The sequence below is a fragment of the Fusarium verticillioides genome, chromosome 1 (assembly GCF_000149555.1).
Source record: "Fusarium verticillioides 7600 chromosome 1, whole genome shotgun sequence".
Classification (NCBI taxonomy): domain Eukaryota; kingdom Fungi; phylum Ascomycota; class Sordariomycetes; order Hypocreales; family Nectriaceae; genus Fusarium; species Fusarium verticillioides.
In genome coordinates this window covers 4,438,489-4,465,063 of record NC_031675.1, presented here as the reverse complement: position 1 = coordinate 4,465,063, position 26,575 = coordinate 4,438,489, and the positions used below count along the sequence as shown (strand labels likewise).

The window sequence follows — 26,575 nt, the reverse complement described above, 5'->3', positions numbered from 1 at the left end:
GATATGGCAAATTGCGTCTCCACCCTCGATGGAGGTGACTGGCGCATTGAGAGCCCGTGACGAGACGGAGATTAAAAGATCACGACTGACGCGATATGTCGCAAAAACAAACAACACCCGCGCGCCTTACACCGTCTTTTCATATCTTCATTCTTGAGACTGTATAGGGCAGGGGTGTATATAGACAAAGCTCGCCACAGTTGTGAGCCACATGCATACCTAGCTTGTGGCTGTCGAGGCTTTAGTTACACAAAGTTGTTATAGCTTCTAATTCGCTGGATTCGCTTATGCATACAACATACGACATATGGATACAAGGTTCATCAACCATCATGAGCTTATGGTTCTTGCGGTAGTATCATCATATGCCTGGACAACAAGACTTGGGCTGAACTTATTGTTAGAAATATCACCCATTCCTTTCCTCTCGAATGCCGGCCACGGATGATAGGGAAACAGGGCAACCTAACACATTCATTAAAGGCCAATAATCAAAGCTTAGGACAAGTTCACTTAGCAATGAGATTCACAGCGACATATATCGAGAAGCGGTAGATTAAAAAGGGACTATTAACCGTGCTCAATCGACTAAACATCACGTCATAAAAGCGCGCCAACTGCCTCCCCCGTATCAATCCAACCTAATAAGCAACTCAATACTTCCATGTTCGTCCATGGATTATATAAATATGCCCTTTTCACTCCTGAGATAACAGCAAACAATGATGTCTCAGAGCAACCCTGTTTTTGTCTCGGCTCTATTGAACCTTTTGCGGCTGCTCTTTCCTCAGAGTGGCTGTTAGTCAACACTGCAGGGTAAATACCCAAGGTATGTGCTAGGGAATGAGCACAAACAGGGACCAAATTAACCCGGCCATTTCCCCGGCTAGAAGACAATTCCTGGTCTCGTGTGAAGCTTGATAAACTCCTCAGAAGAGTGCTAACCCACGCGTTGTCGCTTAATTCCTCGATCCGGCGTGCTGTCTAGCCGCAGGTCATTGCGGGTAATTTCTTCTGTACCCGCAGGACTTGGAGTATTGTGGTGGCTCACATGGGGAATGGGATGTCCCGTATGTAGTGCCGAATTCGGGTGGCTTGGGTCTGTATCAAGGCTGAAGTTGAAATCGGTGCCATCAGTGTTGTACTGCCCATCTCCAAATAAAGCGTTGCTGTCAAAAAACTGATCAAAATCTGCCGACTGAGGATCGAAGTACGCCTCATTGTCCCCTAGACCAGGTACATGCCCGGAAGGACTCAGTGGTCCGAGTATGCTACCAAGTTCGCTAATCTTTGCATCTTGCTCACTTTGAAGACGTTGGAGTTGATCTAGGTCCAACTGGTTGGTGTTGATCTCGTTCAAGGACGGCGGTGCCATGGGAGGTCCCATGATAGGGGAAAGCGAAGGAGCTGGGTTGGACTCATTGGGTGGGGGTGAGACTGAGGTTGAGGTAGGCATAGTCGGCATGGCCATGTGGGCATTTGATGTAGGTATTTGAGCAGTAGCAGGTACTGGTGTGGCAGAGACTGGGGTTGGGGCGGGAGTTGACCTGGCAGATGGAGCAGAGGAGGACTGGCCAGCCATGAAATTAACCAGTTTACTTCGTTGGGCATTGCTCAACGTGTTGGGGGCGTTGGCCACAAGCTCGGCAGCCTCTGGCAGATCCATGCCATGATTGTTGGTTGCGTTGTGTTCGTTAATCATCTTCAACATCTGCTCATGAGGGTTTGCCTCCAGTTCTTGACGGAGATTGGGGGAATTTGTGTCGCTAGGTGAATTCTCTTGGAGTTCTGTGACATGGCCCATTTCAGGGTTGTGATGATTGACAGTTTGGTAGGTTGAATTGACAGGTGTTGACCTGTTCGGGGTAGACGACCTAACTGACTGGGCGCGGCTCTGGTTGGGAATAGGGGGTAGCAGGCCGCGAGCCTTCTTATGAGGTGTGCCGTATGATGAAGGATCCATCTGTTGAATGAAGTCTCCTAGGTCGACCACACTGCCATGTTGAGCGGACTGCTGGTTCTGGTTCGTGAGCATGCTCGAAATAATATCGTTTACATTCTGCGAGTTGCCCTGATCCTCCAGTGTTTTTCGAAAGACATTGGCAAGAAAGTTAAGAATGGCGTTGATAGAATTTTGATGGCGGTCATGCTGATTCTGAAACATGACCGCCTGTTGATAAAGATCGTTGTTGTTTCTTTGTAATCGATTGATGGCCCCGAGAATTAATTTCTGTTGTTCTCGGACTTTGCTCAATTCTTCTCGAACGAGGGTCATCTCTTTCTTTGGGATGGGTTGAGAATCACCAGCTGGTAGTGATCGAGGAGCCTGGGCTGCAGAGGTTCCTAGCCCAGAGGCGAGGATCTCCTCGGTGGCACCCTCATCCTCACTGTCGTTATCGATCTCAGCACCCTTGGCCCCCTTCTTTGCTTTGCTTCCACTCTTGGGTTTGTTGATGAGCCACAGCAGATTTGGATGACCGCGTCGGAAATATGGGTTTGAGTACTCGCTAGGACTCTTGTTCTTGCGCTCGCTGGCTCGCATCGAGTTGTCCGACAGACCCACGCGTTTGTGGAAGCCATACATATTGAGCTGTCGAACAAATGATGCATAGTTGTTGTGTTTGAACAGTTCTGGAATCAGAGTCTTTGCAAACTCATCCTCATCAAGCACAATGAACGAATCTCCCTTTTCTGACCATCGAATCAAATCTTCGTTCTTGCGCTCTTCAAGGAAACTTTGACATGGTTAGTTTGCCTCTTTGACCCATGGTGATGGAGAAACTTACCTGCTCAGCTTTTGCACGAAAGGGGGGATCTGCTTCCGCTTCGCTTGCGCCTCTCTCTTGGCCTTCTGGGCCATCTCCTCCAATATCTCAACGTTGTCTTGCTCATTCAAGTTTTCGGAGGGGGCTTGTTGAAGCAAAGCATTGTCATCGCCAACAAAGTTTCCCCATGGTTCAACTGCTCCATCATAGGGCCGGGTATTGGTCGGGACAAGCGCGCGATTCATTTGCCGTCGAGCAAGCGTGTTCGATGGCGTCGACACAGGCTGAGCATATTGTGGCTGTGCCGGCACCAGACCAAATGAGTTCCCAACATGAGCATTCCCATCCATGATACCATCAGCACCGTTCATGAAGCTCGAAGGGTCGCCTATTCCATTCCAACGCATTACCTGATCGCCAGCCGGGTTCCCCGTGTTGTACTGTGGCTGCATTGGCTGCGGTATGGGCATCATTGGGGACGCTCCTGGTGCTGGCCGTTTCCTTGGGTTGGGTGCTGACATGAAAATGGTTCTGGCTCAATCGGTGCTTCCTCAGAAGCGGCGAGATTAAATTTACGTGGATTGGCGCAATCGATGCCTAATCTAGTCGGGTATGGGTTTGTGACTGCTGATGTTGGTCGCCTTGGAACCAGTTCGCCTCGTCGCCTTGATCGGAATCGATTTCACGTAATGCGTGCCTTGGGAGGGAGGTGGCCCAGAGCGTAATTGTGACACTTATTAAGACTTCTGTAATTGCTGCGTGTGCCCAACGTAGTCCGTGGTAAGCGGTCAACAACTTATCCTTTGCTCGGCTGTGTCCGGGTTGTGATAAGGGAAAGTGTGGGACCGTCTCGAGGGAGTAGATGGGAATCGCGAGATAGCTTTGGAAGGTAAATGCGAAAAGTTGTCGCAAAAGTCAGTTAAATGTGATTATTGATGGTGAAGAGGCACAGCCTTGAAGATATGATTATGGAGAAGATGCGCGGGCGCGGGGCTGAGGTCTAAGGACAGCCACTCGGTTGCTCTATCTTCGTGTACGGAGCTCGCGTAGTGATGCCTTAAAGCAGTGTGAGTTGCGCAGCGCGTCTGCCCAAGTTATGTAGTCTGAAGAAAAAGGCTGGACGGCAGCCTGTAGTCTTGGTCGGTGGGCCTTGCTCTATATAGATCAAGCAAGATAAGAAATGGTGAGCGGCGTACCCATCCTGAAACGGTAAGTAGTAGGCGATGCACAGGCCGGAAGCTGAAGCGAGCAAGTACCGATGTTGCGATTGAACGATGGTGCAGTTTGCGTGACGGTGATGATGCTGGAGTTGATGGTCGCGCTGCGAATGGGGCTTCCGGAGCATTTGGAGCGGGCGGATTGAATGTCAAATATTTTTGGGCCAATCAGATTTCCGTCAGGGACATGGGCCCAGGTCTTCACGTGATGATAAGACGACGTATCTCGATCTCTAACGTTGAAGAAAGCCACGACTTTGTAGCCTCTTGGTCAAGCTCTAACAGCTTTTTCCAATCAGTTCTGTAAGCTCTATCAACTCTAGAGACAGAATGTCTCACTTCAATCACTTGTATTAATTCGGTCATCGACTGTAGGAAAAACAGTCAAAACTTCATCATTACTATGTGTCCTTGAGGATCGAGATCGGTCATGACATGTATTGTGGGGACGGCAGATGCGACTCGTAATACCACTTTTCTTCAGCGAACAAGCATTGGCGTCATCCTATCCCATGTCAGCTCAGACTAGGAGGGGCACTATTAGACCTGGCCTGATGCTTTTATGCTGGGTATCATAGACAGACTATTCCTATTATGGTCTCAAACTTCACTTGTCACCAACAGCTTTGAACCACACTTGGCCTATCTACCTGATCTTCTCGGTTACTTTGCTCCTCGACCTGCAAGCGATGCTGCCTGAGCCATCTTAGCATTTCTTGCTGCATCTCGTGCCTGGTCCCATGCTCTTCCGGAGTTTCCCTGCCGTGCATCGCGCGCAGCTCTTTTCTCATCCTTGAGAGTCCGAGCCTTCTCGCGCGGATCAATGACAACAAGTTCTTCTTCTGCCTTCTTACGGTTACTAAGATCCTTGCCTAGTTTGTCTGCTGCGAAGCTGAGGGAGTGAGACATCCATCCTTCATCATCACTCTCATCCCTTTCCTGCTTATCCCAGGATGTACAGCTTTGACAATTTGCGATGAAGTGTAAATCACATAACTCAGCTTCATCGTCTGGAGCATGGGTACTTCCCTCTTCACGCATAGCCCCGGTTATTGTATGTTCGTTGTCCTTTTCCGGGGGCGCCTTCTCCAATCTCGATTGGAAGGCCTTCAGCATGCGGAGTGTTTTTGCGTCCTCACTTGCTGAGGTGTTGGCAGCTCCGGGCCTTCGTTTCCGGCCCCTGATTGATGTTTCAGGGATCATGGCTTCGAGTGCAGACTTCTTCCTCTCCTTCACAGGCTCCTCCGCATGAATGGTCCGTCGCATCGATGCTTTCAGAGCGGCCATCTCCTCGTTGGCTCGCTCTAGAGCGGTCTTTTTGGGAGCCTCCGGTTCAGGTGATTGGTCCTTCACCTCCCCGATCGTAAGCGAGCCAGGACTCCGCCGCGTTTCATTGGATGGCTGATCAAGCGTGGGCCTCCTCGGCCCTTTCTCATTGACCTCATCTGCGACTGATGGGAGCTTCTCCGTTACTCTTTGCTTCTTGGCTTTCGGCTTTGCTTGTTTCATGGGGATTTCGTCTTCCCCCTCATCTTCCATGACAATTCTCGTATCAAATTTCTTTTTCTTAAGCACTGGCATATCGTCATCACCTTCCTCGTCGCCGAAACTGAGCAGTTGTTTCCCGCCTTTCCGTTTCTTCTTCTTATCCTTGCTTGTTGCTGCTGTTGTTTTATTAGTTGGCGCTTGGGCAGCCACTCGAGATCGTTTCTTCATGTCATCGAAGGGGTTGACCAGTATCTCTATTCGTTCGATCTTCACTGGGTAGGTCGGTCGTTCCGTTGCTTCGTCTACTTCTCCCTCGCCCATTTTAGCCAAATTGTAGATCGTGTCGCCAGCAATTCGGCCAAACAGGGTGTTTTTCCCATTGAGCTCCTCGGCCTTGTCGAGCGTGAAGAAGAACTGGCTACCATTGGTATCTGGACGCGATTCGTTCGCAGAACCTAGCAGACCACGCCGGTTGAATTTGAGTCGAGAGTGGAATTCGTCCTTGAAATTGATTCCTGTTGGTCCTGCATTCTTCCCCTGGCGCTGGTCCATGGGCCATGGATCTAGGTCGCCGCTGAATGCGCCTCCATCGTAAATGGACTCTCCTCCATTGCCGGTGCCTGTAGGATCCCCACCTTGCAATATGAAACCTGGAACCAATCGATGGAATATTGTGTTATCGTAATAGCCGTCGAGCGCTAGTTGTAAGAAGTTGCGACATGTCAACGGCGTTTGCTTCGCGAATAACTCGACGGAGAGTTCGCCCCGGGTGGTGTGAATAACAACTGAGGCAGTGGGCTGCGGTTCAAGATTATAGATCGCCGACATTGCAACGCCTTGAGTTGTGGTGAACGGAGATTGGGTATTCACTTGTTGAGGTTGTAGAATTCAAGTCGCGTGTGATGAAGACTGAAAGAGCTAAGAAGAAGAAGCTTGGTTTGGCCTGCATGAAAGATCCACACCGGAGTCTTATCGATAACACATACCAAATCTTTTGTAGATGGAAGTAAAAGAAGGATCATCATAGCTATGAGAGATGCGAACCAGTTTTTTTTTTTAGTAAATGCAACAAAATCACTTTAAAATTGGTACAAGTTCAGGTTTCCCATATCAAGACTTGGATATCAATAATAATATATTACGTCCAGAATCTGGTGGCTTTCTACGCACATGCTCTGTCGTCAATATGTTGCAAAAACAGCGGATACGGCTACCAATACACAGGGGTCACAACTCCAATATAATTTAAATGGTATTCCTGTAGGAAGTCAAGCAATTATTTCAATAATGCTCTTGATCAGACTGGGTACAAATTGGAACACTAAGTACCTATGTAATGGTCAGAAATGGTTTATTTAACAAGCGGGTCCTCTTGACCTTACGGTGAGATGGCCGAGTTGGTTATGGCGCCAGGTTAAGGTTAACCTTGACACCAATTTCCTGGTGGAGCAATCCTCCTGGGTTCGAGTCCCAGTCTCATCAAAATGTTGTTTTTGCCCTATCGTGTAGGAATTATCGCTTATCAATTTTTGCTCTTGTCCCGGTCATACTTGACTCTACTTGTCTGTAGTCCCGTAGAACTTGGTATTGTCTTTTTCTTTCTTATGCCAATAGAAATTCTGTTTGGAACATTCCAAACAAACACAGTCACGATATTTCTGATATAGTCATAAATAACACGCAGTATTATAGCTTTGTTCATTGTAGGTTCAACTATGATCCTGTTGTCACCCATTGTCCACATAAGCACATTGGGCTTGCGTTCAGATTAACACTCATTATTCGCAATTGTTCATATGGCCCAAGAATTATCCTTTTCTAGCAGAAGTCACCGCACATAATATAAAGTGTCCTGAGCTTCGCGTTATTCTTCCCTCATTACACGCGACTTCAAACTTCCCGGTAAGGTCTCAGTTTCAATCCAGTTCATGTCGTCAGGCTGGTCCAGACGATAAAGAAGTTCCCAAGAGACGCAACGTAACATAGCGATCTCGTGTCCTTCAAGAACTCCTGACGGATCCGTGAACTATCGGTTCTTTGTGGGCATGTTTCCTAAATTCAACCGGGCCTCTGCCCCTGGCTTCAAGGTTTGCTTCAATGACAATAGTGACGCACGGCACCGCATATTCCACATCGATATCAAGGATGTGAGAAAATGGCGAGATGCGTTCAAGCCAAAGACGCTTGATACTAGAGCAGACCGAAGGCGTCAAGACACCCACGCATCCATGAGTCAACGGGCCATCACCAACAGTTCCTTCGTTACTTGCAGCCAAGAGGATGTTCCCACTCCAGAGCGCGAGCCAGGATCCATGGACAGTGAATCACCATATGACTCCTCAATTTTTACAAGGGAAAAATTGGATCTTCTTGGAGACCCGAAATACAGTGGCACAGTTGATGCCGAACGGGCCAAGACCGAAAGGATTCTCCAAGGTACGTTGACTCCAGATCCTGACCGGGACTATGAAGGCGAATTTACCCTCTTGTTTCTATCATTCGTCGAGGCTCAACGCGAACGACAGCCAGATACTGTTGATGATGGTTCGAAAGGGTGGAAATTTCTGCATGACATAATCACCGTAGGGCAGAGCGGTGAACCCAGTGAACTTCCTGCCTACCACCCCAGCCAACGAGCTTTTCTCCTTGCTCGGAAATTCAGGGGCCCTTTCCTGGTTACCTGCTCTACACGAAACATTGATGCTTGCAGCCACGCGGAACTCCTGAAGCTCATTTGGCAGATGGAGATGACCGGGTGGAACGACATGATCTATGTCACCCAGAAGGACGAGGAGGTCCCTTACCGCATCGAAAGTAAGAAAAAAGCCGCAGTGTTGGAATGGGGACGCTTTGAAGATGATTATGAGCGTCTACGGATCCCAGCTAAAGAAGCTCTGAGAGGCAAGAAACTTAGGAGCCTTATCTTGAACAATGAAGCGGTTTCGGTAAGTTGAGAATAACTCAATAAGCCTTGAGACTAGTTGTTCTTGACACCTTACTTTGAGAGTAGAAGCTTTCTTATCTCTCCGAAGGGGTAGTTTGATTTTCCGGTAGATTTCAAGGGGTTTTGGTTGGCGCGCGTAGATTAAGAATATCGTAAAGAATAGTCTTCAAAATGAACTTTGTTGTGATAAATCGTTTGCAATTTTCGTCTTCCTTCAGTGGTGTACCGTAGCGGTAGTACAGTGCTTCGTTTGAGGGGGTATGTTGTAATGCCATGGTGTGACAAGTACGAAGGACGTTGTCGTTATCTCAGCCAGCGATCGGGTTAGCGTGGATCGTTACATTTTCGATACGAACTGGCTCCTTGGGTCTGTTCTTTCGGTCCACCTCGATAGCTTCCATCTTGGCCAATGTCGCCTTACCCTCGTCTCCGATGACGCGTCCAAACACAGTGTTGAGTCCGTCCAGATGCGGCGTCTTGTCAAACGTGATGAAGAATTGCGATCCGTTCGTCCCAGGTCCCTTATTGGCCATCGACAGCATGCCTCGAGCGCTGTGTCGTAGCGCTGGCCGGATCTCGTCTTCAAATGCGCCTCCCCATATGCTGCGTCCGCCTTTGGGGTTTTCGGGGGGATTTGGTGTTGCGGGTGCCCCAGTCTGTGCCATGAACTTGGGGATGAGGCGGTGGAATGGAGATTTATCGTAGTAGCCCGAGCCACAAAGGGCAAGAAAATTCTGGTAGGTGTGAGCAAAGACTGGGTTAAACATATACTGTATTATACAAACCTCTGCAGTTTTGGGAACACTTTCGCAGTATATTTCAACCTTTATGTCGCCATGTGAAGTGTGCAGCGTGACTGACATAGTCGTTGTCTTCAATAGGATAGTTTTTAGCAATGAAAGAAATCTTATTTTTAGTTTGGAACAAGAATACACAATGTTGTGTGGTAAGTGTTGATAATGTAGCATTGAGAAGATAATTGGGCGAAGAGGTTGATAATTTATACTTGATGACTAATACAATCCACAACTGGGAACTTACAACTTACAATAGTAGGGTATTTCTTAATGTAGTAAATGCTATTTCTACCTTTGGACTCATGGTTCTGAGTCTTAAAGAATTAGGGCTATACCTGTGAGTATTCTATAGACGAAATGGACTGATGCGCGTTAACGAGGTGTTGAATGTGCCGAGTGTGCCTTGTATATTTGCCTGAGCCAAGCCAGCCGCCTTTCCCTTCTATCTATTATGGAAGCTGTGCATGGCGATTCGTTCTATCATCAAAATGTCTTTGATTCGTGAAGATATGGGAAATGAATTTTTAATCCCTGCGACTTTATTTAAGACACATACCTTGCACGGCAGCTCTCAGGTCTTAGCTCTCATGAATACTAAGGTATTATCGATAGCTGCTATCGACACACTCCCTCAACTGCTTCTTTGAAGCTCTGTCACGCCTACCTACCTAGGTAAGGCAGGTAGGTACCTTAGGTACCTAAGGTAGTGAAGCCAACATCCTTTTAAAATTAAGGTATCTAGAGCGATGCGACTCTTTCGCTTATGCATTTTCCTCCTTGATTCATCTTAACAAGATCACTGTACTTTGGTTGCAGACTGGAGAATCATCATTCTTCTCTTCAATACCTCTGACTATCGGAGAGTTTTAAACGTCGTCTGCTCATGTCCAACCACTCTTATTTTCTTGCGTATGTTGTCTCAATACCTACGCTTCGCTGTCGGTTATGGAGAGATTATCTCAGGAGTGTCGAGACATTGTTGCGTCCTTCCTGGATGGGTATGACGTGAAAAACCTGGTTCTCGTGTCAAAAAGTTACCAAGACTCCTTTACCCCGAGGAACTTGGGACAGCTTTGGTTTGAAGGTTTCCCTAGACTTCTCTCCCACCTGTTCACGTACTTCCCAGCAATGAAGCCCATTAAGAAATTCAGCCTTATTAGGTGAGTTGCAATATATCTTAATCATATGGGAAATCCTAATATTACCACAGAAAGATATCGATAATCCTGCAGAAGCGTGGGCGCGTCGGGACCCAGCTACCGCTGTACGAGAAACTTTTGACCGTTACTTGTGAGTAACATCTCGCAAGTGACTGAACTTCAAGAGTTGGATTTGTCTCTCGGAGGCTGGCCCCAGGAGCAAGAAAAGAATCTTTGCGAACTTTTAATGCGGACTCGGAAATGGGATAAGCTCAACTCCCTCAAAATCTCCACTTCGCCAGAGATATTATGCGCTGTTCTCAGCCGCTGCGTTCCCGAGATCCTCGAAGCCGTGAATATCGATGGGCACTACGGTACACGGATGTATAATGAGCTGGTACGCCTTTGCTCTTCTTCTCAAAACTAAATACTCTTTGAAGAAGCTCAATATTTCCCCCAATTTGGACGGTCCATTGTTAGATAAGGAGATCATTCTGGAAGTTAAAACCCATTTCAGAGCTCTCAAATGCCTCAGTATCCAAGGACGTTCAGATATTTGGGATCCTTGCTGGACGACTGCAGTCTTTGTGAGTTTACTACTTCACAAGCTTGTCGTTTCGAAAGACAAGCTGTCCTATGTGTTGAAGAAGCTCACATCTACTTAGTCAGGCTCGTTGAGCATAGTCTGTGATCTTCTTAACCAAACATCAATTGAAGAGCTCTGTCTCAGCATGCCATACAAACCCTTTCATCGAGCTTCTGTCTTTGAGTATTTGAACGGGCCGGTTCCAGATCCCGTCGAGTCTGAAGATGTAACCGAATCTGAGCTTGAGCGGGCGTATCGCAAACTGATTGCGGATATCACTTCAGCATGTCATCGCATTCACAAGATAGTTGTTCTTTAGCAGTTTAAAACTCAATTTCCTCTTATTAAGCTTAACTCTCCTGATAATATCATGGAAGTCAAGTTGTGTTAAGAAGGGGAAAACAAGCCATCCTGCCATCCTTCTGTCCTTTAAATGCAATCGAGAATCGCCAATTGTTGCATTAGAATATACAGAAAATAGGTAACTTAGAAATCATAAGGGAAGGATAAATATTACTAGAGATTTCCTATTAAAACTCCAGAGATTGTGATTCACTCTCTTCCTTCATTATTATCTCCCCGATTTAGGTCTATTTAGCCTCGTTTCACAGCATAAACTATTGAGAAGACTGATTGCCCCTTTGTACATTAATTTCTTTATCTCCCAGTTATATAGTTTATAGGCAAGGTAATGTATCTAACTAACTTAGGACGAGTTGTGATCGGTATGTGCCTGTTTGTTCAATGTCTCGAGGCTTTATAATTCTGAAGCATTGCAGCGCCATTCTTAAGAATATATATATATATATATATATATATATATTTTAAAAGGTTTAGAGATAAAGTCCTTAACCACGGAGCAGGTATATCTTAGGAGAATGCTGAAACTAGACAAGAATTTAACAAGAGACCCTGAAAAATCTGGCTATAGAGCATAAAGGCCAAAGGGTACCTGGAAGGAAGGGGAGTATTTGACTCTTCTCTTAATTTTGAAGCGGATCAGACTGGCAAAAGCCCGCTGGGTTTGACGTTGAATGGACATTATGGTGACGGGACAAGCTACAGAACAGACTATCAAAATGTAATTGGAGGTCTTGCTCGGCCATTTCATACTTAACTAATCTTCTCAACATTTGAATAAATTTAACAAATACATTTATATCAAGAAATGCTGGAGCAATGGTACTGAGTACTGAATCGAGAATAGACCAATTTTTTAGATGTCCGCCTTGGCTCAGAAATCAAGGCTCCCGTTCGAATGATACAAATTTATTCGGATTGTAGCTTGTCTAACCTCACCGTCTAGGTATGCATAAAAAGATCTTGAACTCAATGGATGGATGTTCATACCCATGACATCACGCTCATATCCTCGCACTTCCCGAAGGCTCGTCCAGTCTTGGCGGCTTCTCCGGCATTAGCTTCCACTGAAATCCCCGTAATGCCCGCAGGCATGGTCAGAAAACTTGAGGCTTGACACTCTATGCTAGAAATAACAAGGGAGAGATAGGCTTTGTACGGGAGGCTCTTGATTGATTTATTTTGGCTTCCATCCTAAGGTGCCCCTGGCTATCCCCTGGGGAATTACACACTAACAGTTACGGACCCACTGAAGACCTGCGCGAAATAAAAAAAAGTCCTTGCTGTGGTTGGTCCCGTCCGGACCGATCGGCCTCTCGTGTTGCTGGTTGCTTCGCATTGGCATTCAAATCTCCCGTGTCCCAGCTTTTCTCAACACGCTCTCTTTTCCCCCTCTACTCTTCTCTTCAACCTCAACCTCTTTTCTTTTCCATTGTCGCCCTTGCCTCCGTCGGCGGTTATTGCGTGTGATTAGGCGGAGTCTCACCGGGAAAGGAACGACGTGTCAAGGACAAGCATCGCATCGCGTCGTTGCCGAAGGAGCAATAACAAAACAACAAAAATGCACGCATCAAAGATCATCGCCTCAATTGGCCTTGTGGCTTCTGCCCATGCCACAGTCATCCGCTATGAGCGCGATCTCGAAGCCAATGCTCCTGCTCTCGAGAAGCGAGCCGAACCGACTGCCGCTTGGGTTACTGTCGATGATGAGATGCAGCCTGCCACGACATACACTCCCTCGTATACCACCGTCGATGGCACCACTTCTCTGATTGATGCTCCTCCTCACGATCTTACCGCCAGCGTCTACACCTACACCAGCTGGGGTAAGATTCACACCAGCACTGGCGAGCCTCCCAACCCCCAGGCCACCGGCAAGCACGGCGAGGGTGTCTTTGCGCGATGCTACAACAAGGATGGCGATAATGCTCCTTTCTGCTCGCCTTACGCCAACAGCACCCTTGATGTTAAGAACACATACTTTGGTGAGCAACAGAGTCGTTCGTTGATGCGTCAATTACAGTACTAACATGTTTTCAGTCACCTGGGATCCCGATTACTTCAACAAGACCAAGTCCTCTGATAACTCTACTCTCCTGGTCACTGCTCGCCTCGACCTCTACAACCGTACTAGTGAATCATGGGTGAAGTACAAGGAATTCACTGATTCGGCCGTCCCCGCCTCTTGGGGCTACTGGCCTTTCGATGTCAAGCAGGAATACATGAAGTACTCGCCCTACAACATCTCCATCACCCTCTACAGCAACAGCAATAACTCCCTCGAGAAGACCAAGTCCTCGTCTCTTTACCTTAACCTTAATGACCAAAACTTCCCTGAGAAGTCCCACGAGAAGTTGCCCGAGGGCCAGACCTTGACCATCGCTCTGCCTGTCGTCTTTGGCTCTCTCTTTCTCCTTGTCGTCGGTGGCTTCCTCTGGAACCGCAAGACCCGCCGTATCGGACTCGGCAATATCTCGAGCCGGTCTCGTCACGGTTACACTGGCCGTGCCAAGCGCCGTATCTTTGGTGCCAGAGATAATGGCATCCAGCTCGATACTTCAGTTCCTCCTCCTGGTGAATACCGTGACGCTCCTCAGCGTGCTCGTGCCGACAGCGACGGTCTTGGCAGCCTGGCCGACAGCCCTGTCGATGCTACATTCCCTCAGCACGGCACCACAGGTGGTCGCAATGCTTTCCGTGACGAATTGCGAAGACAGGAGGAAGAGAGACGTATGTAAAAGAGGTGGGATTTTGTAATCTTGGACGTCATGTCATTGCCTGTTCTGTTCCAATATTCACAAATGACATGCTATAATGTGCCTCTAGATGGCTGGAAGTTGGGTGTAACGTTTTCACACGACGCATAACGAAAACCAATACGAAGAAAGACCTTTCTAGACCGAAAATAGAGGGACCTGCTAAGCCCAGTTAACAAAAGTACTCTGTACAGGAGGGCATCGCCAAAAACAACCAAGTTCCTAACCCGTAAAATCAAAGCCATCTGCCGAAAAGTGTCATACGCCGGGCGTCATGGGTATTGAAGCCATTTGTAGCAAAATCCCACCCCTAGCAGATTGCAATAGTTGATGACCAATACATCAACAAGCAAAGCCATAGCAACTCCGTAAAAGCATGTAAATGAGCAGTATTCTTCCCCCACGCACCGTTCTAGACCTTAGTCCTCTTAGTGTTCCCAATACTTTGTCCGTCGTCCTCGAAACGTCTCTTTGTCTTTTCGGGTGTTTGTGTCGCAGGAGGTGATTCCTGCTCTGCCGCCAAATCAAAACCAGCACACAGGTCGAGCTGTGTCTCTCCCACTTGCAATGGCCTCAGCAAGTCAGCTGGGATGGCCGTGGCCAGCTGGCACTTTGCCTCACATGGCTGGTAGGTGCTCGTCGTCCAAGCATCATCAGCGTAGTTCTTGGCTTCAGCGATCGTATATCCTGTGCTAAAGCCCTCGTGGTATGCATCTGGGAGAATTACTATTGTCTCGCCAGGGCGCTGGTCAATGATGCGGAAAGGTATGCCAAGTTTTTCCAGTTTCTGGGGAAAGAAAAACTCGGCTCGATGCCGCATGAACTGAGAGCACTTGTCCTTGCGGCCAAGGGCCTCTTCTGCTACATATACCGCAGTCGATGGCACAACGATCCAGATTTTCCGTCCCTTGTATAGATGGTTGAGCGAAACCAACCGGAAGTCTTCTGCGTGTATTTGAAAGCTTGCCCCGAAATGGGGCCCTGATTCATACACATATGGAGTATGGATTCCAGGAATTATGGCTTTTGTGTTATCCAGCTTATCGCCTTTGAGGGGATAAATTGGGCTTTTTTCAGGAACCCCGGCTTCAAGGCGTTGTTCGGGAGTCCATGCAGGCACGTCAACTCGATAACGTACATTGCGAATCTGCTTGTGGTCGTTCTTGCGATAAAGTTTTCTGAGCTGATCGATGGCTTTGATCGCCGTGACATTGCATTTCGCACCTGTAACGGACGAGTTGAAACTGCCGACGGACGGAACTGTGTCAACTCGCCAGAAACTGTTCCTTTTTATTTGGGTTGGGCGATAAGCATTCGCCGGTACTTTTTGAGAGTCCTTTGCTGGGAGGTCTTCTATGAGTTCCTCAGGAAGGACGATTTTAAAACAACCATGGCTTTCAGCCTTAAGACTTCTGGCAAATGCGAGATTGGCCGGAAAGTCGTTCCATTGCTCAACGGTTGGCTTGAGTCGGAGAACTTGATGTCCCTCGGGGCCATCCCAATCAAAATCTATTGGTTCAGGTTCTGCAGCAGGCTCATCCAATTCGGATGGTAGATCACTGAGAATTGAGCTTGCGTCGTCTTTGTCAAGCTCCGGGGACAGTGATGGGACTTGTCCTAGCGGAGAAAGCCCATTCGTGACGATATCTTGGTCTGAGATTAATTGAGACGGTTGAGGATACTGTGGTTCGATGACGTCTTGCTGTGTTTTGGCGGGGATTGGAGGCTGCTCGTCTAGGGATTCGGTAGTGGGAAGTGGCCCAGGCGCAGGCGCAGGTTCAGGTTCAAGGTGCGAAGAGTGCTGGAAATGAAGAACGGGTTCCGCAAACTCATGCGGGGGATGTTGAATCTCCATTGAAGCCGGGAGAGGCCCGCCTCGCCAATGCGACAGGCAAGCGATGCGATGAGGTTCTGGTGTTGATTGATGTCTAGTAGTGGAGAACAAAGTGAGGGTGAGCGTGAGCGAGAAAGGCGGCGAGTGAGAGGTGAACACAATCGCCACTTATTTCAGGGCAGAGGCCAGAGTTTTTGTATGCGCCGTGAGGCTCCGAACTCGCATTCTTGACAGCGAACCACCAGGACAAAGGCACAAAAGAACAAAAGTAGAGCAGTGACTTTGTTGTGCGATGATCGTATGAACAGAAAAGAAAATGGAGCCTACCTAGGGTACTTAGTAGTAGGTGTCAGGTAGTGAGTGAGTGACTGAGTAGCAGGCTGGCAGGTTGCAGAAAAGAAGTCCCCATAAGAAGCGGAATGTCGACCCAAATAGTACTAGGCCAGACGAGTGCAGGGGGGGGGGGGGGGGCTCCTGGGCTCCTGGGCTCCCATCAGTGGCAGAAAGTGTGAGGCACTTCCATAAGGAAGCAGGCCGCCACCCAAATGCATGTCTCCTTACCAGACAGGACAGAATTGTTAGTAGTTGGTGCCAGCCAGGGATGGTGACCTGTGGTTCTGCGCTGCACTTTAGAGTGAGCGGGCCAAGCGGGGGGTCCAGAGATTGGTCAAAAGAGAAGCAAATATTTGATTCTAGCGGGAAAACCGCCTGCAAGGTCCCTCCCTGATTAGCGCGGGGCACTGAAGTTCAAGAAGCCAAAGTTGCATTCAGTGGGAAAACAGACAGGCTGTCATTGGATGCAAATGCTATAAACAAATGCTATTTGTGAACGGGATCTTGCTTCCAGCTGAGCACAAAGAAACGGATTCTTGCTATCAAAGGGAGGGCATTTTCTTTCATTCTTTGATTTTATTTGTTCAGAGCCAGAATTCTTTTCTGTCAGCCTGAATGGTAAAGGCCGCGACGGGAGCTCTGTCAGGCGGACAAAAATAATCGAGTCTGCTTTAGGCTTTATTGACAACGGGTGGAGCAATTCAGCCCAGACCATAAAAGGGTAAGTGCGTGATCGTCCCGCTGAAGCACTTTGTTGGTGACGTTGAAAAGGTGACAGGGGTATGTCTTTATCAATCTAAGTACACAGGTCTTCAACGACCTGGACATTGAAATCCGCGGAAAAATATGCGAGACTTCCGATTGTCTCGAGACTACAGGTCTTATAGTCGAGACAGCCTATAGGAGGACACTTATTAAACTGATATACATCTGCAAAAAGCGGACGGCTTCCTCTAAAGTTTTGTTAGTGTGCACAGCAGTTTCGGGATCATACCTATATCATAAAGCGCATAGATGTTCGTTTGTTACTTGTAAGGCTTCACTGCTGGGAATTGCTAGATTACATTTGGAACTGGGTTGAGGTGGCCCTACTGTCATGCCCTGTTCTACCTTGATGCCCTTGTTCCTAGGCGCATCGCCCATCAACCTTCTGCCCCCAGCAACCTGACTGATAGTGGAGGTATTCTGCTCAACATTTGTATGGTCCACCGCCAGGTATAGCTTATCCCTCGTTCGTATCAAAATGCCAACAAATATTTACTACATCGGCCTCTTCTGCGACGATTTTGTCAACACCGCTCGGGCTTTGATTGGAAATAACAAATTCCAGTTTGTATCCCCATAGAAGACTGGCTGTCAGTTTATTAGGCCAGAGATCCATCACGACACCAATTCGCGATTTCGTCGCTCCTGTTCTTTAGAGACAGAAACACTTCTGCCAAGGTTGTCCGTGTGTTCGGCATGCGAAACTGCATTGACCAAAACTCGTAGGCATTGCGCAACTTTGGCTCCCTGCACTTCTCCTTGCCCATGCCTGACGCTATTTAAGGTTCTTTCATAGCAGGTATAGATCACACAAATCAAGACCAAGAGGCAGTAATGTTAGTCGAAGAGTTGTATAAGTTCGTCGAATGCGATGTCTTCGGAGTTTCTTGTTTCGTCTCATGTGTCATTAATGCGGCAGAGGCGTGGTGCAAAATTGCCTTTGATGGCGAAGACCAAGAGTCTCGATGGCTGAACTTCGAGAGCCCGCATTACATGATCTAACCAGGTGTAGTCTTCCATAATCTTGTTGCGACACTCTCTGATTGTCGTCCAGAACTCCTGGTGTGGTGGAGGAGTTTCCAAGTCATCGAGCCAATCAACTGTGTGCTCCCAATGTGTTAATTAGTGTTGAAGGTGTTCTTTAATGCGACTCTCGATCTGAGATAGTCGTTCTGAAGACACTTGAGGGATTGGTCTTCATCCAGCTTGAAATGGTGAGTAGGTGGAATATTGATGTATCCCGTCTTAACCATGTCGTTGAGTTCATTTTCTAATCGACATAGAGGCAACGAGTGGGTGGCGTTCGTAGCTGGCATAATCAATCATCCAGGAGCAGAACAGATATGCTCTGATGCAAGAAGGTGGAGATGATGAGGAGAAAATTATAGGAAGGACGAGGATTTGGATCGAGTCACTTGCAGGCTCAGATGCAGTGATTTCAAGCATCACTAGGTATTCAGTGGCATGACAGTAACGACCGCTAAGAGTTAAGATCAAATGATGCGACTATGGGATTACCTCACATAAAAAACAGTTTCATCACCAAGTACTCAAGTCAAGTAGTATACACCTACGTACCGTTAACCGGACTCCGTGCTGCGGCTGTTCAAGTCTCCCGCTTTATGCATCATCCTTGAACTGCAATTGATTGCTTGTACTTCTCGAACGGCTTCTTCACTTCAGTATCAAAACCGTTCTGTTCTGTCTTCGCCATGTTTGCCACAGCGGGAACGATGATTAGGTCTGGGATAAACTCCCACAGCATATGTAGCTTTATGCTTCATCGCCTTCAGAGATCATCATGTCACAAAATAAGTCATGCCGATATCCACCGGGTAACTGCCTGTTCTAGATATATGCAGATAATATTCATGATCAACCATGATCATGTAGGGTGGGTATAACTAACACAGCCTGTATCTTTATGCAGATATATCCATCCATAAAACGACGTCCATCAGCCCAACAACGCCAGCACGTCGTGTATCTTCTATCGTGTTTGTTAATGCGCATCGTACCCCATCCTCACTAATATTTTTGCTCCATATGCTCTGTAAAAGAGATTCACATATAAAACCCAAGAGTCGCTTCCATGTTCTACATTCCAATGCTCTGGCGAGTTCGCCATCCCGCAAACTAGCTCTGTCTCTTTCCAAAACGCCAAAAGTCATGACACCAAATGCTACATGGGGCCAAATAGAGAATAGTGTTGTGTAATAGGTTGGTGAAGTAATTATGTCGAAAGTGAGGGTATGTCTAACCATCCAGGTCAAGTGACTTCGTTATATTCGTAAACTGTGGAGAAGCTGCATAGTTCTCCTGGCAGAGCATCAGGTGTCAAGTCGGCGCAGCATCTATGCTCCATCAAGCAGACACTGAGAGATTCTTGTATTTGCCGACCAACTCTTCGATCTTGGGCAATAGCTCAGGGATCCGGAATGGCTTGGAGATAACATCGTCCTAAAGTAAAGTATTAGTGATTAAGTTAATAAAGTCCGGCACGACCAACTCACAATTCCTGCAGCCTTGGCGCTCTCGATTTGCTCCGGTCGTGCATACGCCGTAACTGCAATGATGGGAATATGTTGCACAATGATTCCCTCTCGCTCCAGCTCTCGAATCTTTCGAGCACAGGTCATTCCATCCATAACAGGCATCTCCAAATCCATCAGGATGACAGAGATGTCAACACCTTCAGCCTCTTTTCCAGCCCAGAATCTTGAACGCTCGAGAGTCTGCAGAGCTTCCTTGCCGTGGTTTGCAACAAACGTATTGTTGCCACAATTTCGTAGCTGTCGTTGAAGAACCTTTTGATTGACAATGTTGTCCTCCACAATCAAAACATCAAACAGTTGGGTTGTGTCTTCGCTTGTCGTCGTCGTTCGAGATGGCTGACGATTGAGTTCCGGCTTCTGCGGAATGGCTGGGGCATGAGACTTTCGAGCGATCTTGAACGGTGTAATCTGTTCGTAATCCTGAGGAGGAGTCAAAGAGCGTCGGCACTTGATGTAGAAGCTAAAGCTGCTACCAATGCCACGGCGGGACGTAACACCAATCTGTCCACCCTGCATTTCTGTCAAGATACGAGAAATAAAGAGACCCAATCCCGAGCCGCCGTACTGAACGTGTGTTCGCGGAGTCGCCTGTTGAAACCGCTGGAAGAGAAGCTTCATCTCCTCCTCGATTAAGCCGGGACCAGTATCCTCAACTGTGCAGTGGATGTTGATCTCCTCTCCATGACCCCACTCGTTAGTGTTGTTGATATCCATGACTGCCGTGCGTTGATGGTCGACTCTATCAAAATATGAAGTGCCTTTCCGAGTGACCTCAGACACATGCTTTGAAGCGCTGAGGCTGACTGTAATGGCTCGTTTCTCACGGCCTTGTGTGAACTTGATAGCATTTGTCATCAAATTGATCAAGACTTGTCGCAGTCTGGAAGGATCAAGCTTCACCCATTTGATGCCATACTGCTCGAAGCTCTGATCCACGTTGAAGTCAAACTCGATATCGTGGGCAACCAGTTCTGATTCGAACATCTTTAGGGCACGCTGCACAACTCTTACAGGCTGTTCGTCGATGGGTGTAACGGCTAAGAGGTTCGAATCCAGCTTGGACAACGTCAGAATATCATCCACAATACGCTTTTGATGACTGGCACACAGATTGATTGTGTTTGCAGCATCCAGGCACCCGTCCAGTAGGTTCTCAACTTCTGATTTCACAGAATGCGAATCGAAGATAGTGATGTTATTTGCGATCTGATCAGCACATTGTAGAATAGCTGATAGAGGATTCCGCATTTCGTGGCTGGTGATATCAATGAAGTTCTCTTGTTGTCGTTTCATCTCAACTGCCTCTTCACGTCGTTCATTCTGTACTTTCTCGGCCCATTTCTGAGAAGAGATGTCGGTGATACAGCCAAATATCAACTTGAGATTGCCTTCTTGATTCCGTTCGGGATAAGCGCTCATCAGAACCCATGTATCAATTGTGTTTCCATCGCTCTGTTGCGAACATTTGAACCGGAATTCCACCGAAATCGTGACTTTCTCTCTAAGGAGTTTGTCCCACGCGTCTTCCAATGCCGGTCTGTCCTCGTCTCTGACACTATCCATCCACGTATCAACAGAATCTTCGGACCGGGAATGTCTCGAGATCTGCCACCACATATCGTTGCAATAGTTGATCTTGCCCGCAAAGTTGGCAATAAACATACCAACAGGAGCAAACTCAGCCATTCGGGTAAATCTGTACTCGCTTTCCACGGCTTCTTGTGTACGGAGGTAAAGTTGCATTGAGAGTTCTTGACGGTCCAGTGCAGCGAGGCGGGCAGCCCTTTGGCCACGCTTGATTTCCTCCTCGAACAAGACCACTGAAGCCATTGAGGTGGCTAGCTGCCGGGATAACAGATGGATAAATAGCTTGTAATCGTCGTCATAGGGACGGCGAGGGTTGACACCCATCACGATGAATCCAATCACGGATTCTCCTGTGGTGGTCGGGATAACGGGAAAAACAACGAGCGTTTTTGAGGGATCACCAAAGCCCCTCCAGTGAAGGCCATCGATAAGGTGTGTAGGAAGGTTACCATTCTCTTCAGAGAGGACAATTGGAATGCCGCCAGCAGCCATTGATTGGCGCATGTAAGGGGCAAACCCATCCTCAGACTGTCGCATGTCAAGCTGTGGAAGTGCGGCTTGATGATTCTCTGGTGCTCCAAGGCTCCCCTCAAGAACCAATTGGGGTGAGTGTATCAAGCTACCGGAATGTAATGATGAAACCTCGCTCTCGGTATCCTCTCTGGCCGAATAGATCAGGGCAAAGGGCACATCGTGTTCGTTGAACTCCAATCCCTTCTGCACCTGAGGCCAGAAACCTGCCACAGTGGTAGCTGCAGCCGTTCTCTCGCCAATCTCGCGAAGCATCAGCATTCGCCTCTCGTTGACCCGTCTACGGGTATTCTCGAAAGCTGGGTTGTATAGTCCAACCACTTCGCCCTCACCACCCACCAAGGGAACAATAGACCACGAAAAGAAAGCCTCCTCCAAAAAGCCGTGCCGATTAATGAAGAGCTGATTCTCGTGCTTCATTGTCGCCTGTCCAGATTCTAGTGCGCTCTTGAACACAGGCTTGATCTCATCCCAAATCTCAGGCCAGGCATCCATGTAGCAAGAGCCCATCAACTTGGGATGTTTTTGGCCCGCAAGGTCGAGGTAAGCTTCGTTGTAGATGATCACACACTGGGGACCCCAGTACATGGCAGCGGGGTGTGGGCTGCCCATGATCAGGTTGGACATGGATCTGAGATCCGCAGGCCAGTCTTCGATTGGTCCGAGAGGAGTGGCCGCCCAATCGACCGAACGAGCAAACTTTATATGAGGAGGAAGTGCATCCGACACTGGAATCCTTGTCCAATCGAAAATTGACCTCGCGGGTTGCGATTGGAAGACCTGGTTTGTAAACTCGTCAGGATGTAGTCTTGTGTCGCCTCCCTCCATGATCGCATCAACATCTTCGCGGTCAAAATTAGCATCGACAGGTTCAGCATCGCCGAAATAATCTGGCGCATCAACGAGCTCGGCGTCAGGAGTAACGGGCATCTGCGGCGAGTGTCCAGAACTTCTCGTTTCCGAAGCGGTCGTCTCGTCAATAAGTGGTAACGCAGTACTGGGGCGGGGAGTAGCAACACAAGTCTGGGCGCTAACAAAGCGAAACCTTCGACGTAATGTTGACAATGTCCAGGTAATACCAGCATACTTGTGAGTATCAGCTGACACACGAGCTTTGGATTGTGTCATAATCCATGATTTGAAACGACCAAAGTCTGTGTCTGCACTAGCATCTTCTTGGTCCACCGACAAATATTGAAGCACTTCATGTGCTCCCCGTAGAGACGCGTTGTAGTAGAGGATGTGTAGGCCGGCACGGCTAGCATTAGCGGAATTGTCCAGGTCTATGAGAAAGGTAGGCCTCTCGTCCTGCTCTAGAAACTCAATAACACCAACACCTTGTAGCATCTGCAGCCCCGGAGGGAGACTACGACTATCTGGAGTCGTCGTATGAGCGGGAGCGTCCATTGAAGACCCCCAACTACCAGGAGTGCTCTCTGATCTTCCTGGGCTGATGGAGCTCACACTTGCGCGAGGCAACTTCAAGGTCGTGACACCGCCAGCCGGGTCCTCTCGCATACGTGAAAGCATAGAAGCAGCAGGATCGGTTGCAGGAAAGCTGGCCGGACGATGAACGTGCCTTGCTGGCGTGTGAGAGAAGAAGAGAGGCGAGAGCGGCCCTTGCTGCCTCCCCCTTGCTGAGGGATCAAGATTCGCAGATTGGTTAGGAAGTTCGACCTTTCGAGGTGGTGATGCCCCAGTGCGGGCTTTCTTGATGGGTGATGGGTGCATGACGGGTTCACTTCTGGACGGGGCGGAGGGACGCTTCGCCGGAATGGGAGTCTGTGGAAGCCCTCGCGTGGACGCGCTAAGACCTCGTGGACTACCGGCGGTGGACAAACTTGACTGGTGAATAGCGCCGGTAGTCGAAGCTGGCGAGAAGGAGGTCGTGAAGTCGGAAAAGGGCGCGATTGAGGCCAAGTTTGGTATGCTAAGATCGTGCCTCCATGCTGGTGCCTCTGATATGCGGCGAGAGTCGTAGGCTTTCCTGCCAGTTATGGTGACCCTGTTGTAAGCTTCCCCGGCAGCTTTAGCAGCAGCAGCAGCGAGAACTGAAACGTCGGTATCAAGCTCAGGGTTAGTCGTGCTGGTGGCAGTGGTGTTGCTTGGAGTCGTAAATGTGGGTACTGAACCCGGAGTAGAGGTTGAGGTTGGTGGTGGTGGTGGTGGATGCTTTTTGCGACCCTCCTTCTCTTGATCGGTTGAGTCTGCGACAGGACAATTCAAAGAAGCAGAGGCAGAAGGAGACGAGGGAGAGTTGAAACTAGGAAGCCGCTGCATGAAGGCGCCTGGAGAAGAGGAGGGAATCGAAGCCCCGGAGGGACTACGAGTCCTTGGCACCTAGTGGCCAGTGGCTAGCAAGAGATCGAGATTCGAGATGCGATGAGGGGCGTGTCTGCGAGGTCGGGTGTGCGTAGCGTATGAGTGAAAGTAAGGCAAGGTACCGTGTGCGTGCGAAAAGAGTGGTGGAAGTTCCCTATGAAGTGGGGAGACTCTGGTGCAGAACCTTAGCTGTACGGACAAGCAGCTGCAACAGTCAGTGGGAGGTGCAGTACCTGATGCGCGGCGCAGTAAAAGCTCGGGCTGCTAAGTATATGTTGAGGAATACAGCCGCCACGATGTTAGATTGAAGGGGAGGGGGGAAAGAAATGGGATGGGGATCGAGATGGGATATGGGATCAGAGGGATGAGTTGCAGGGGGATTTGCAGCTAAAAGTCAGCTGTACGGTGCTGTGTTATGGCCGTAGTCCGGGGGGTCCTTCAGTGGGTGGAGTGCAGTAGGTGCTAAAAGCTTGACTCGATTGTGAGTGATGTTTGGTTCAACCAGTTTGTCAAAGGGAAAAAGGGAACCAATGAATAACACAGTTCAATTCAATATGATGAAAGCATTCGGCCGAGTATTGACTCGAACGGAAACTCTGAGTTAGGCTGGGTTTGGGGTGGCGGAATCGGAGTCAAAATTGACTGAACGGACGGGTCCTGGCATGTAGCGTAGGTAGCGTGCCTTATTGGGTACAGTAGGCAGAATCATTGACAGTTTTGGGGCCGGTCAAAAAGAGCCGCAATTGTCAGTGAGAGAAAGGCTCCCGTCCAGTGGAGATACGGTATTTGACGTCGGTTCGGTTGTTTGTCAGCCGAGCGAGACGAGAGGGCGACGAGGGAAGTCAACGTGACAATAGAGTGTAGATGAGAGGAAAGAAGATTAACAAGATGAACGAATAAAGTGGCAGTTAGACCAAGATAAGGATGGAAAGAGGCTGATCACTGCTCCGCATTTGAGCTTTCAGGCCAGACCAGGCCACACAAACCGACAGAATGGGTATGAAAATAATGGATGGGAGAATAGGAAATAGCATTTCCAAAGCAAAGGAACGAGCACAAGACTAGTTAGTGGTGACATTCACATCGAACGAGTAAATGATAGGTAAAAGGGGGCACGATAGATAGACATGTCTAATCTAGAGGAAGAAAGGATCAACGTCAGCTTATGGAGAAAACAAATAGTTCATCCCATTGATCTGCTTCAGCTTCAGCTTGACTCTGAGTCCATGACAAAACAGAAATATTGTTCGGGACAGCACAGCATAAGGCGTAACAGCTCATACGTAGAGAGCCAAGGCAAGCCATCCAGAGAGAGCGAACCGGGATTTGTTACCGGGGTCATATTTGTTCATGGAGATTAGGACGGGGAATTGGTGTGAGGCAGCTTGTAAGTGGATATCTCATCATCTTGGCAACAAATAACCTACCCGCTTTCGAGGTCTGGGTCCTTGAAGCTGACAAGGGAGTCGACCACCTGGACACAAAACTCATGATCACCAATGGAGTTACCTGTTGTGGGAGAAGTGAAAAATCAGTCATGATAAACAGATGCATGGTGACTCCCAGCGAGTACCAATATCATCACCTCCTCCGATAACCTCACCACGTCTGCCGTCTGCCGTATATAGTAAGCAGTCCCCCCACATACATATGCGGCCGGCTTCTTTTCTGGCCGCTACAGACGAACCCAGACCACCGGACCTAGTCCGTCCCGTTTCGATCCGTATTGACCACTCATGAGAAAGACAGGGGAATCGAACAAGCTTTTAGACTTTGTCAAATCTCTGCTAGCACTATGAATTTAGTGATCCGTCATCAGGCTTTTTCCCTTCTCTCTTGTCGATCATCGTATATCGAGCCATCTGATTTATTTTATCGGACCGGAACTGAGAGACGGGAGAGAGATGAGAGCCGAGAGCCTCGACAAGGACATGCACAATCAAGTTATCAACATTGACCAAATCCCTGTATCAAACATGAACAGCGGCGGAACCATCGGTGCAACGTCTTGGCACCATTATTTGATCACTGACCAGACATTCCATGGATACTGGGCCTATTTAGCAGTTCAACCCTTCCAACCAGGCACACTTTTAATGACTGACTTGTCACAAGCTCAATTTCACACTCTCATCGCTCAAAGCAAAGACCCCGAGTTACATGCAATTGGTGTACTTGTCCTTGACCCGGGCTGGGCTGACAAGGATGGAGATGTGTTTGACACGAAACTACGGAGTACCGAGGCATGTATTTCTTATTGCCGCAATATCATGTCAACACATGCAGGTTCTGAACAAAGGGGTAATGTTAAAGGAAATACTCCGTAAGTATCAACGGAACGAGTCATCGACTAGACCAGAGCTAAGAAGGAAAAGGCAGAAAAGCAAAGGAAAAAAAAGAAAAGGAAAAAATCCCGATCTGTTCGGAGAATGGATAAAATGGTTTGGGCCTGTGGAACGGATGCGTGGAACTCACCCTCCCACATCAAGAAATACCCATGACGATCGGCGAGATCTAGAACGGTCTGTTTTACCCACGCCTTGAGCTCAAAGGCCAAGGGCCCCGCATGTCTTCAGCTCCCCCTGTCTTTTCGTGA

General features: G+C 48.3%; 8 protein-coding genes and 1 non-coding gene across 10 annotated transcripts; 4 read left to right on the top strand and 5 right to left on the bottom strand.

The window, feature by feature from the left end:
• Positions 1-275: 275 nt before the first annotated feature.
• Positions 276-4,118, bottom strand: FVEG_00603 (hypothetical protein). The gene is made up of 2 exons (XM_018887173.1): positions 2,787-4,118; positions 276-2,735 (listed from the first exon to the last, which is right to left on the bottom strand). The coding sequence occupies exons 1-2, from the start codon at positions 3,284-3,286 to the stop codon at positions 941-943; spliced, it is 2,295 nt and encodes a 764-aa protein (XP_018742886.1). The 5' UTR covers positions 3,287-4,118; the 3' UTR covers positions 276-940.
• Positions 4,119-4,351: 233 nt separating this feature from the next.
• Positions 4,352-6,378, bottom strand: FVEG_00604 (peptidyl-prolyl isomerase CWC27). Its single transcript, XM_018887174.1, has one exon. The coding sequence runs from the start codon at positions 6,296-6,298 to the stop codon at positions 4,646-4,648; it is 1,653 nt and encodes a 550-aa protein (XP_018742887.1). The 5' UTR covers positions 6,299-6,378; the 3' UTR covers positions 4,352-4,645.
• A 474-nt stretch (positions 6,379-6,852) lies between these two features.
• On the top strand, positions 6,853-6,952 carry FVEG_14699. Its single transcript has one exon. It is a non-coding gene; the product is annotated as a tRNA-Leu (tRNA).
• A 185-nt stretch (positions 6,953-7,137) lies between these two features.
• FVEG_00606 (peptidyl-prolyl cis-trans isomerase-like 3) lies at positions 7,138-9,368 on the bottom strand. Its single transcript, XM_018887176.1, has 2 exons — positions 9,200-9,368; positions 7,138-9,148 (listed from the first exon to the last, which is right to left on the bottom strand). The coding sequence occupies exons 1-2, from the start codon at positions 9,275-9,277 to the stop codon at positions 8,723-8,725; spliced, it is 504 nt and encodes a 167-aa protein (XP_018742888.1). The 5' UTR covers positions 9,278-9,368; the 3' UTR covers positions 7,138-8,722.
• On the top strand, positions 7,516-8,424 carry FVEG_00605 (hypothetical protein; the record flags this gene model as incomplete). The annotated part of the gene is made up of 1 exon (XM_018887175.1): positions 7,516-8,424. The coding sequence occupies one exon, from the start codon at positions 7,516-7,518 to the stop codon at positions 8,422-8,424; it is 909 nt and encodes a 302-aa protein (XP_018742889.1).
• A 971-nt stretch (positions 9,369-10,339) lies between the features above and the next one.
• On the top strand, positions 10,340-10,777 carry FVEG_00607 (hypothetical protein; the record flags this gene model as incomplete). The annotated part of the gene is made up of 3 exons (XM_018887177.1): positions 10,340-10,371; positions 10,422-10,447; positions 10,536-10,777. 3 exons carry the CDS (start codon positions 10,340-10,342, stop codon positions 10,775-10,777), a joined length of 300 nt encoding a protein of 99 aa, XP_018742890.1.
• A 1,825-nt stretch (positions 10,778-12,602) lies between these two features.
• FVEG_00608 (hypothetical protein) lies at positions 12,603-14,612 on the top strand. Its single transcript, XM_018887178.1, has 2 exons — positions 12,603-13,281; positions 13,337-14,612. The coding sequence occupies exons 1-2, from the start codon at positions 12,858-12,860 to the stop codon at positions 14,032-14,034; spliced, it is 1,122 nt and encodes a 373-aa protein (XP_018742891.1). The 5' UTR covers positions 12,603-12,857; the 3' UTR covers positions 14,035-14,612.
• Positions 13,296-16,299, bottom strand: FVEG_00609 (hypothetical protein). Its single transcript, XM_018887179.1, has one exon. The coding sequence runs from the start codon at positions 15,905-15,907 to the stop codon at positions 14,465-14,467; it is 1,443 nt and encodes a 480-aa protein (XP_018742892.1). The 5' UTR covers positions 15,908-16,299; the 3' UTR covers positions 13,296-14,464.
• Positions 16,300-18,787: 2,488 nt separating this feature from the next.
• Positions 18,788-25,081, bottom strand: FVEG_00610 (hypothetical protein). Of its 2 annotated transcripts, XM_018887181.1 has the most exons (3): positions 24,213-25,081; positions 19,498-24,151; positions 18,800-19,444 (listed from the first exon to the last, which is right to left on the bottom strand). In XM_018887181.1, the coding sequence occupies exons 2-3, from the start codon at positions 23,935-23,937 to the stop codon at positions 19,349-19,351; spliced, it is 4,536 nt and encodes a 1,511-aa protein (XP_018742894.1). In that variant the 5' UTR covers positions 23,938-24,151; positions 24,213-25,081; the 3' UTR covers positions 18,800-19,348. The 2 variants fall into 2 exon arrangements, with proteins under 2 accessions (XP_018742893.1, XP_018742894.1); XM_018887180.1 differs by having other exon boundaries at positions 18,788-19,444; positions 19,498-25,081.
• Positions 25,082-26,575: the final 1,494 nt, after the last annotated feature.

Bases quoted from the DNA above. Each gene is read 5' to 3' on its own strand.
- FVEG_00603 (XM_018887173.1), bottom strand. From the start codon at position 3,286: ATGTCAGCACCCAACCCAAGGAAACGGCCAGCACCAGGAGCGTCCCCA. The intron at 2,736-2,786 runs GTAAGTTTCTCC...ACCATGTCAAAG, and splicing joins TTCGTGCAAAAGCTGAGCAG to TTTCCTTGAAGAGCGCAAGA.
- FVEG_00610 (XM_018887180.1), bottom strand. From the start codon at position 23,937: ATGCAGCGGCTTCCTAGTTTCAACTCTCCCTCGTCTCCTTCTGCCTCT. The intron at 19,445-19,497 runs GTGAGTTGGTCG...ACTTTACTTTAG, and splicing joins GCGCCAAGGCTGCAGGAATT to GACGATGTTATCTCCAAGCC.
- FVEG_00606 (XM_018887176.1), bottom strand. From the start codon at position 9,277: ATGTCAGTCACGCTGCACACTTCACATGGCGACATAAAGGTTGAAATA. The intron at 9,149-9,199 runs GTTTGTATAATA...CACACCTACCAG, and splicing joins GTGTTCCCAAAACTGCAGAG to AATTTTCTTGCCCTTTGTGG.
- FVEG_00604 (XM_018887174.1), bottom strand. From the start codon at position 6,298: ATGTCGGCGATCTATAATCTTGAACCGCAGCCCACTGCCTCAGTTGTT.
- FVEG_00609 (XM_018887179.1), bottom strand. From the start codon at position 15,907: ATGGAGATTCAACATCCCCCGCATGAGTTTGCGGAACCCGTTCTTCAT.
- FVEG_00608 (XM_018887178.1), top strand. From the start codon at position 12,858: ATGCACGCATCAAAGATCATCGCCTCAATTGGCCTTGTGGCTTCTGCC. The intron at 13,282-13,336 runs GTGAGCAACAGA...ACATGTTTTCAG, and splicing joins TGTTAAGAACACATACTTTG to TCACCTGGGATCCCGATTAC.